Here is a 10,645-nt window from a genome sequence, read left to right on the forward strand (position 1 = left end):
CGACCTTGTGTTTGTTCCTGTTCAACCAGAAGAACAGCAGTCTCAGTTTAGAGCTCATCTTAAAGTCTACAGAGGTAGTTTTACTCCCTCTGCTGTTCAGAATTATGTTTGCAAGAAGCTGAAGTCAGTCGGTTTCACTGTTAATCAGTTAATCAGTGTGCCAGACTAGTCAAACTCTAACTTTCTAGCACTGTACAGAAGTTTAACTACACATTTAATCCTTGAGATATCCTAATATAAGAAAAAGAAGTTCATTCTCAACAGTGTGTCTCAGTCTTTTCTACGTGATAAAGAAATCCTCTTGTAGCCAATGATATAAAAGTGTTTTCTCTGTGCTGCTAACAGGATTATTAATTCTGACAATCATTTTACATCATGGATAACTACACATTAAAACTTGTTTGACCATCATTTAAACATAGCACATGCTTTCTTTTACGAGTGCGGTACCATCAGCTGCTTGGTAGACATTTTTGTAGTAAAGGAGTATAGGGATGTATTTCTGTTTCTAAAGTAAACGTAAACGAAATAACAAATTTGGACCAAAGCCATGAGCGCACACAGTGTAGCTGGAGCTATGAGTTTAGCAGCAATATACAGAGAATGTTGGCAAAATTGCAGTGATTTTGAAAAATCCCTATAAACATGATCGGTGTAAAATCAAGGGAAACTTTATGTGTTTCACGACAATAATTATAACATGCATTTTTAATGAATGGACAAAATCTGACTTCCAGGAAAAAATTTAAATCAGACCCGTGAAAATTTGTAAATGTTTAACTTGCAGCTCCTTGTTTTTCCCACTGCTCCTCACAGCTCCTCTGGGAGAAATGGTGACAGCTGCTGTGTGTTCAGCAACAGCTGCCTTAATTGTGCCATGGTGCTGTTTCCAATTGAGAGACCGGAATTAATTTCTGTTTGAATGCAGTCACAGTTTGGTTTGGGCCCAGCCAAGCATAAAGTACTTTGAACCGGTAACATTTTAATTGGCCTAGCCCCGAGGGCCTTTGAAATTTGTTATTGAGTTTGTGTACGTTGATTTTTCAGTAGTCAGCCGATAGCACATGATCAGAGGACTACGGAGTTCTCAGTTCTCCTCTTTTGGAATTATTGTGCAATCTGCCAATATCTTCATCCCTGAAGTTTCAGTGAATCTGCTTCTGTTTTTGCCTCTCGAAATCGTGTTGTTTTGTGATTGGGAATGGAAAAACTAACGGTAAGGAGATTTTTATTGGCTCGTGGCTTTTATTTGTTATTTGATATGAAAAAAGTAGTTGCGGGTTAATAAAACAAAAACAAAAAAGCAAGTCTAACCCTACTGTGCTTCATATAAACTGGAACAGCTTTAAAAAAAATAAATTGGAATTCTTTGTTTTACTAATGTTTGTGTTCATATATGTCATGCATTTCCAAGTCAAATCTTTCCCTATTTGCATGTTCTTTTATTCCTAGTATATCTTGCTATTTTATCAAAGGATCAGTTGAATCGTGTATTTGGCCTCAGTGCCAAAAAAATCTTGACAGAACAGAAAAGCTTACCCTCAGACCTTTGTTCACTTTGTAAGCCTTGTGGTTAAAGCTTTCAAAGTCTATTTTAAGCAAACCATGATTTTTTTTCCCTCAAATCTAACTGAGTAATTTTGTTGTCTAAACATAATCAAACAGCATAAAATGGTTTAAAATCAAAGACTTCGAGTGTGTGAATCTGAGACTGCTGCTGACTTTCCCGGTCTGTCCTGCAGCCAGAGCAATGGCGAGAGATTATGAGCAAGAAGATGCGGTTCTCTCCAGCGCTCATCAGTGCCATTCAGGAGGGGGAAACAGCGCTGCTGTGTGGACTCTTGAAGACAGGTGACGGCATTACCCGTCAGCTGGATGAGTCTGAGGATCGTCAGTGGAGGGAGGCCCTCAACCTCTCCATCCGCTTGGGCAACGAGGATGCCATGGACGCCCTCCTGCAAGGAGTCAAGTTTGACTTCCGGCAGATTCATGAGGCTCTGCTAGTCGCCGTGGACACCAACCAACCCATAGTGGTGAAGCGTCTCCTGGACCGCTTGGATCAGGAGAAAGGGAACAAGATGGACGTACGATCCTTCTCTCAGGCCATATTTGATCGTTCTGTTGACAACTCTCAGTTTGCCCCTGGTGTGACCCCTCTGACTTTAGCCTGCCAGAAAGACCTGTACGAGATTGTTACCATGCTCACCCAGAAAGGCCACGTCATCCCGTGGCCACATAAGATCTCCTGCGCCTGTTTGGAGTGTTCTAACGGCCGGCAGTATGACCTGCTGAAGTTCTCCCTGTCTCGCATCAATACTTATCGTGGCATTGCCAGCCGTGCCTACCTGTCCATCACCTCTGACGATGCCATGCTCAGCGCCTTCAGTCTCAGCAGAGAACTCCGTAAGCTGTCACAGAAAGAGCCAGAGTTCAAGGTCTGAGGAGATTCATAGTTATCCCTGCTCACTATTCATTACGGGTGTCTCTGTTGCTTCTTGACTTATGGTTAATTTCTCCTACAGCCTCAGTACCTGAGCCTGGAGCAGATCTGTCAGGAGTTTGCCGTGGAGTTGCTGGGCATGTGTCGCAACCAGAGCGAGGTAACCACTATTTTGAACAGCTGTGGAAATGAAACTCAGGATTCCTTGGATGAACAGGCCTTTGAGGAAGGAATCCCCAGCCTGTCTCGCCTGCGGCTTGCAGTCAATTACAACCAGAAGCAGGTAGCTAGAATTAGAAACTGATGCCAACCAAAGACAAGTAAGATAAGAAACAATCAATTCCTGTCTTCTCTGTTTCTCTCTGTTTGTGGCAGTTTGTGGCGCACCCAATCTGTCAGCAGGTTCTGTCCTCTATCTGGTGTGGGAAACTGGCAGGCTGGAGAGGTAGCAGAACGGCCTGGAAGCTGTTTGTCTCTATGGGAATCTTTCTTACCATGCCCCTTCTTTGCCTTGCCTACTGGATTGCACCAAAGTCAAAGGTCACACACTCTGTAGTAGCAGGTTGATATTGGATGTACATAAATATGTCATGTGAGGTTAGGGATGGGTATCGTTTAGGTTTTATCCGGTACCGGTGCCAAACCGGTACTTTTGAAACTGTGCCGGTGCTTAAACCGGTGCTTAAAGAATGGAGAACACAAAATTGGTCCAAAAACCTCTCATGTTCAGCTGTTTTTTTTTTTTTGTAAAAAGATAACAATGTTAGCCTTTTCTGCAGCTATGGGGCATATATGGTATCACTCTTGGCTGCAAGCAGTGCTTAAACAATGGAAAAAACATAAACTTTGTCCAAAAACCTCTCATGTTTAACTGTTTTCCACTTTTTCTTTGGTCATTTTAGCCTTTTTGGCCAGGGTGAAGGGAGTATCTGCCATCAAACAAGAAGACAGCCGCATGTAGCTATGATGATGTTTGCTAGTTCACCTTACATGCATTAATGTAATAACGTGGTTAGCCTACTCAACGTAAATTACACACGAACAACATTAAGCTACTCACGCAGAGAAGAGCGGCTGCTGCTGCCATCATCATCCGTCATCATTTCTGCTACACTGGCAGGGCTAGGGGCCAGGACTCTCCTCTTCGTGTTTTTGGGGGACATTGCTAACTGCGGGTCCGATAACAGGCACCACACCCGCAGTAGATGTGCACGGCGTGAGGTCTCGCAGCAAGCTATCAAATACGGCGCATTTCTCGGCTTTAAAAAAAAACCCGCTATGCATCGCCAGGTGTTTCATGAGATTTGAGGTGTTACCTCCTTTGACAGTATCAGTATCGGCTTAAAGCACTTGTTGCAGGCTGCTGAGTTTGCATATTTTGCTGTGAAGTACAGCCAGACTTTTGACTGCTTTGCCTTGGACATTTTTAATCTGTAGCTCTGCTCTAAAAGAACGTACGTACCTGGCCCCGCCTACTATCCTCGGAAACGTAAAATGATTGGCTAGAATCTAAAGTGTATCACAGCTCAGGAAAATAAAGCACCGAAATGTGCGCTGCTTTTCGGTCTGGTTACTACCGTTTATGTCAGAACCGGTGCCATGGATACCGGTACCCATCCCTATGTGAGGTATTATTTCAATTTTAAGTTGACTGTGTTGTTTGTTCCCCAGCTGGGAAAGCTAGTAAGAATTCCTGTGATCAAGTTTCTTCTTCACTCTGCATCCTACCTGTGGTTTCTCATTACATTACTTGGGGAATCGATAACCATGGAGCTATATCAGGACACATTTGCTTCCCGGCAGCAGAACCTTCTGCACAGCTCCTTCCACATGGTGTGGGTGGTCGGTAGGTGCACTTTCTCTAGTTTTAACTTTTAGACAACAGCCATTAGATGTGAACAGGGTTTGGATTGTCTGTTTCTTAAAGGATTCTTCTGGTATGAGTGTAAGGAAGTGTGGATCGAGGGGCTTCGGAGTTACTTCCTAGACTGGTGGAACTGCTTGGACGTGATGGTGCTCAGCATGTACCTGGCATCTTTTGCGTTACGTGTGCTTATCTTGCTCAAAGGTTTCTTCCTCTGCCATGATCATGATGGCACAGAGGAGTGTGTCTACTTCACCCAGACTTGTAAGGGGAAAAAAAATCATTCATCCAAAATGAATGTCACAAATCTCAATGCTCAATTGTTGTTGTTTTTTTGTTTGTTTGTTTGTTTTGTTTTGACTCTGTGAAATTGTCTTGCAGCACGTGACAATTGGCACCAGGAAGATCCTCAGCTGATTGCCGAGGTCCTCTTTGCAGTGACCAGCATGTTAAGCTTCACACGGCTGGCATATATCCTGCCAGCCCACGAATCTCTGGGAACACTACAGATCTCCATTGGAAAGATGATTGATGATATGATGAGGTCACTTATATCTGATTCCTTATATTTTTACATCTGAATATACAGAACCAGAATTATGTCAATGTTTCTTTTCTGTTTGTTTGTTTTTAGATTTATGTTCATACTGATGATCATTGGCACCGCCTTCCTTTGTGGCATCAACAATATCTATGTTCCTTATGTCATTTCTCCAAATCTTGGCAGGTAAGACTAGAGAGAGTTTGAGAGACTTTTACATCATCTTTTCTGAAGGCAGTAAAAAGTATTTCTAATTTAAATGATCTACAGAAATGTAGACTAGCCCTTACAGTTAATATCTAAGCTCTCAAAGCTTGTTAATAATATGGGATAATGGGTTTTTTTACTCTATTTTTGAAGCTTAAGTTATCAGGTGATATCTTCTGAAAAAGTGCTAAGTTGCGCATAAATGAAATACAATAATTTCTCCAACTAAAACCTGAACACAGACTTCCTGTCAATCTCAAAGGAACTCATACTTATCAAGCCACATACACTGAATGTAAAGTGTACACACCTCTGTTGAAATACCAGTTTTTGTCATTGAAAAAAAAAAGATCCAAATAAATCATTTAAAAGTGTTTCCCACTTTTCGTGTGACCTATAACCAGTACAGTTCAATTGAATCATCTGTTAGGGAAGGGAGTCTACCAGCATGCTACATCTTGACTTGGTTGTCCACTTTTGTCAGCTTCTGAGGGCCTTTCTTGTGCACAACCATCTTCAGGGTAATTTCTACTAGTGAAGCCATTATCTTTTTGATTTGCATGCTTAGAGTCATTGTCATGCTAAAAAGGTAAAATTCCTCTTCAGCTGTCTGGTAGACTCCAAAAGGATTTGGGTCAAAAGCGACAGGTGTACAAAGCTGTAATTACCTCCACCTTGACTAAAGCCCTGGTTTCAGCTAAAGAAAAGCAACCTAAAAATGATACCACCACCATGCTTCACTGTGGGTATGATGTTCTATTGGTGATGCATAGGAATTATTTTTGTACCAAACATACCAAACTTTATCAGAAAAGGCTTCCATTTTGCAACCCTACACCATAGTCCAGACATAAGGAGAACACTGGATATTGTTGTCACATGTAGTATACAACAAGGACTTGCCAGTACTGGAGCTTCAGCTCTTTTAGTGTTGCTGTAGGTCTCTGGGCAACTTCTCTGACCGGTTTACATCTCGTCTTTTCGTTCATTTTGCAACAAAGTCCAGTTCTTTCCAGTGTAATTAGTGTCCTATTTTTCCCTCTACCTTTTGATGGCTGTCTTCTCTGTTCAATGAAATTTCAAATATTGTGAAAACATTTTTTGTACACTTCTTGTAACTGATACCTTTCAACAGTGAGATCCTTTTGAGGCTTTGCCCTTTGCAACCCATGGCTTTGGCTGAAGCAGGCAACTGAGTAAATCTCAGAGAAATCCTCTTAGGACAGCTGAACTTTATTTGGGATTAACCAGAGTCTCCAATTGATGGCAGCTATGTACCCAAGAAGACTCAAAAGATGCTTCAAAGTCCTAGATTATCGGTGTACGCAACAAGCTTATTGTACTTTTGTAGTGTATATTTTCCCTAACAGATTTGTTTTCCAATTGAATTGTACAGGGGACATACTGTATACCATTAAAGGTGGGAAAAATTGTATTGATTGCATCATGAAAACCCCCCCCCCAGCATTTTACCATTGGTGTGTACACTTTCTGCATCCACTGTTCAGTATATAACATATAGACAGCTCACCGGGGGAGTCACCTGTCATTCAAAATACTCATGTCCCATAAAAATGCACAACTTAACTCTTAAAACAGATGAGTTATAAAAAGATTCACCCTTTTGTTCTGCACATCTTGGCAGTTTTGGGTAATTGTCACAAAGGCTTTATTGTTCAACCCCCTGATATTATAGCTTGATTATAACTTGTCTTGTTTTTTTTAAAATAAAATAAAACAACCCTCACATCATGCCTGTGCCTTTCTTCACTTTCACAGGTTTAATGAGACCTTCCGCTTCCTATTCTGGACCATGTTTGGAGTTGTAAACCAGGAATATGTGGACATGCCAGAGTTTGTGTTGGCAGAATTTGTAGGAAGGGTCCTGTATGGCATCTTCACTCTTGTCATTGTCATTGTACTTCTCAACATGCTTATTGCCATGATAACAAACTCCTTTCAGAAAATTGAGGTAAAGAATTACCATCCTCCTGTGTAACGTCTACAAAAGCGCCCCCCCCTCCCCTTCTGGGATGCGCACTGACTGATGTGCATTTATTTTAATTCAGGATGACGCGGACGTTGAGTGGAAATTTGCCAGGTCAAAGCTGTACCTCAGCTACTTCAGAGAGGGCCTCACTATGCCTGTGCCTTTCAACATCATCCCCTCCCCCAAAGCCATTTTTTACATCCTAAGGTGAGCTGCAAAAATACAGATTTTAAACTAGAAAAACAGCCTTTTATTCTGATTTTTAAAAAATGTTTTAAATATATATTTTTAAAAATTCCATTCAAGGGGCATCTTTAGACGAATCTGCTGCTGCTGCACTTGTTCCTCTGAGCAAAAATATCCCCCCATAGCCTCTATAGTAAGTGTGTATGAATTGGATTTTAGTAAAAGAATATATTATCTTTTACATTTTACTTAATATATGTTAATTATACTCTATATGGCATTTAACATGTTTTATGCTATCTGTATTCTGTAAAAAGTCCAGTGATAAGGGATCTGAAGATGGCCAGTTATCGTACCGTCAGCAGGTGATCACGGCACTGGTGCAGCGCTACATTGAGTCAGCTCACAGGGAGTTTGAGGAGACCAAGAGGAAAGGTAAAGACTCTTTCAGTAAGCACTTGATTCGTTTTTGTAGAGCGGATATACCCTATATGGAAAAAGTATTGGGCCACACCGCTTAATCTTAAGTTCAGGTGTTTTCAGTTCCATTATCACAGGTGTATAGAATCAAGCATCTTGGCATGCAGTCTGCCTTTACAAACAAAAGAGGAAATAATGGATCATTCTAAAGAAGTCATTGTGCCAATGATCTGCTGACTCAGTAACACCAGAGCTCCAAACCTTCTCTTACATTAACATCAGCACAAAAGCTTCATTTTATGGTCAGGCACCTTTTGTTGATCTAATGTTTCAGTCCATATAGTGTGTAATTTGACTTCCTGATATTCTATAAATCAGCTCTATGATTTTAGCAGGTTTTCTTCTTCTTTTTTAAGCACTGATTTCAGTTTTAAGTAAATTATTAATCATTAAAAAGCTTTTGGTGTGACTAAAGTGTTTTCTTCCCTCAGATATTGGAAATCGAATGACTGAGCTGAGCAAAGCGGTCGCCAGGATGCACAACGATCTGAAAGTCGCCCAGCAGTACGCAATGGACGATGGAAACGATACAAGCGATGCACCGACCAAGAATGGCTCCTCTGTACTGGGGAAATACATCATTGGTGCCAAGAACAATTTCAGAGGTTTTACCACCAGACAAGATGACAAATGCACAGATCTTAAGGTGACTGTGCACAGCATTGAGGAAAAGCTGGATAAAGAAAAGTTTGAAGCACAGATGGAATCAGACATTCAACAGAATGAGGTGGATGAATGTAGAGACGAGGGACAGTTTCCTGACTCTGTTGTGGTGAAAATGGAGGAAGGCCGAGCTCAGGCTGAACAAGAGGAAAAGAAGGAAATTAACTCAGATGAGAAGGAGAAAGCAGCCAAAGGTGAAATTAGTGTAAATAAAGTGAAAGAGGAGAAGAAAGGAGGAAACGGTTTTACTAACACAGAAGAAACGTTGAGTGACGAGGCCACGGATGAAGAGGCAGAAACCCTAAATGAAGGAGGGATGAACAAGGAGGGAAGAGTGCCGGATGAACACATGACCTCTGCACATGCCGAGAGCATCGAAGTGAGTGACGAAAAGATAGAAACCCAAAAAATAATCTGCAAGTTCAATCACATTGAGCTGCAAGAAAAAAAAGCAGCACAACCGAGCTGGATGAAGGGAAGAAAGCCTGAGCATAATGTAGCAGAGACGCCTCACAATGAGAAGAGCAATGAAAAACCTGAAATGAAGAAAATGATTCCTTCACCTACAGGAAGCAGCAGCTCCCAGGACATGGGCTTTGGTTCCCAAGAAGGGGAAGAATCGATCGATGGCACACCAGTGAGACCTTAACCTTTGAGGTGACCTTGCTGCCTCATTGGTCACTTTATGCAATATCTGACAAAAGTGCAGTTGATCAGAGTTTTGAGATGTCCACTTTTTCCCCATGTCTTAAAAAGTAAACAAAGGATCAGCAGAGAAACTGTCAGTTTGCATGCAAGATATTTTCCACTACCTAAAAACATTTACTTTTATCCATTCATCTTTAGATTGCCAAACATTTTGTCATGTAGTCTATTTCTAAGCCCAAGGATGAAAACTGCAGAGGCTTGCCAGCAATGCTTTAGACCTTCTTCATACCTTTAGAAAACCCCTCTTTAAATGTCTTGCAGTTTTTGTGCAGATCAAACAAAGTATAGTTGAAAGTTTTAATAAATGAGCTTTAAGGATGTTTGAGTGCAGATGTGTGTAGCAGCTGTAGCTCTCTGGATACCTGTGCACAAACTTGGAAATGTGTTTCTCAAAACCCAGAAGCTTCTGAGCTTGTTTTCATCTCCCAAGACTATTCCATTTCATTTAGGTTGTTAGTTATTTATCAGACAGACTGCTGTTAAAGTTTTCAATTTACATTCATTGAAATAAAACTCTCCTGTCTTAAAGTGTCGCCTCCTTTTATTTCCATCAGGCAGCTAACCTATACCCGTTGCTACATTGTGACAATACAGGTCTCAGCTTGCTTTATACATAATACTCCCATGAGGTCTCAGGCAGGAACACACTGGCTCATTACTTCATCACCTGCAGCAGCATCGGTCCCATGGCACATATCCAAACTCTTGCACTGGAAAATCACCTTGGCTTATAACCTTTTCTATCACAATGTCTCCTTAAACTTTGTTTTTGTTCTCATCAGCCCAACTTAAGCCCAGCGCTGCTGTCCAACAGGTTTTGATGTCTTGTAGCAAAATCCAAAACTTGTATGCAGTATCTTTAAAAATAATTATGCACAGATTGTGTTGTCATTGTAAACTACTGTACACTTGTCTCTCAATAAAAAATAAAAATAATTATGCTGAATCTCAGAGCATGGATAATATTTTATTTTCCATTCATTTAAAATGCAGGTCAACCTGAATTCATTAGTATGACCCACCTGAAGCTAAAAGAAATATTAATTCATTATAACCTATTAATTCTATACAAAACACGCATGCAATGCTTCATGATGTAAAAAAACCCCCAAGAAAACAGAAAAAATGTTTTAAAATCCAAAAAAAATATTAAATTATGAAAACTGTAAATATTTGTAATCTGAAGACATCAGCATTTATAAACCACATGTTACATCTTATACAGATAAAAAGCACCAAGTGTTTCAAAAACAGAGTGTAACCCAGTGTTAAAAACGGGATTAAAAGTATAAATATTCATACTCTCACGATGGGAATAAATATTGATAAAAACAAAATTAATTATAATAAATACTGATAAAAAGCATGTAAACATAAGTTTAATATGTACATATGTATATGTGGTATATAGATGGTGTGGGGGCAGGACTTAGTCCTTTAGAGTGTGTTTGTCAGATCCACTGAGCGACCAATCATTGGCCGGTCTGACCCTCCCCCCAGTCTGTGCGCTGCTGAGACACCTGTGCGTGCCTTCGTGCGCCAGTAAGATACGCCAGAGACACAGAC

The 10,645-nt window shown here is 40.7% G+C and overlaps 1 protein-coding gene across 1 annotated transcript; it reads left to right on the forward strand.

Annotated features, from left to right (window-relative positions):
* Window positions 1-1,172: 1,172 nt before the first annotated feature.
* LOC146624017 (short transient receptor potential channel 2-like) lies at window positions 1,173-9,020 on the forward strand. The gene is made up of 13 exons (XM_085363606.1): window positions 1,173-1,216; window positions 1,743-2,435; window positions 2,523-2,723; window positions 2,816-2,980; window positions 4,112-4,286; window positions 4,368-4,568; window positions 4,686-4,848; window positions 4,939-5,031; window positions 6,832-7,024; window positions 7,122-7,249; window positions 7,349-7,421; window positions 7,546-7,663; window positions 8,140-9,020. The coding sequence occupies exons 1-13, from the start codon at window positions 1,202-1,204 to the stop codon at window positions 9,018-9,020; spliced, it is 3,099 nt and encodes a 1,032-aa protein (XP_085219732.1). The 5' UTR covers window positions 1,173-1,201.
* The last annotated feature ends 1,625 nt before the right edge of the window (window positions 9,021-10,645 follow it).

This window comes from Diplotaxodon limnothrissa, linkage group LG10, assembly GCF_057381915.1.
Source record: "Diplotaxodon limnothrissa isolate DT_005_m linkage group LG10, D_limnothrissa_male_GT1.1, whole genome shotgun sequence".
NCBI classification, from domain to species: Eukaryota; Metazoa; Chordata; class Actinopteri; order Cichliformes; family Cichlidae; genus Diplotaxodon; species Diplotaxodon limnothrissa.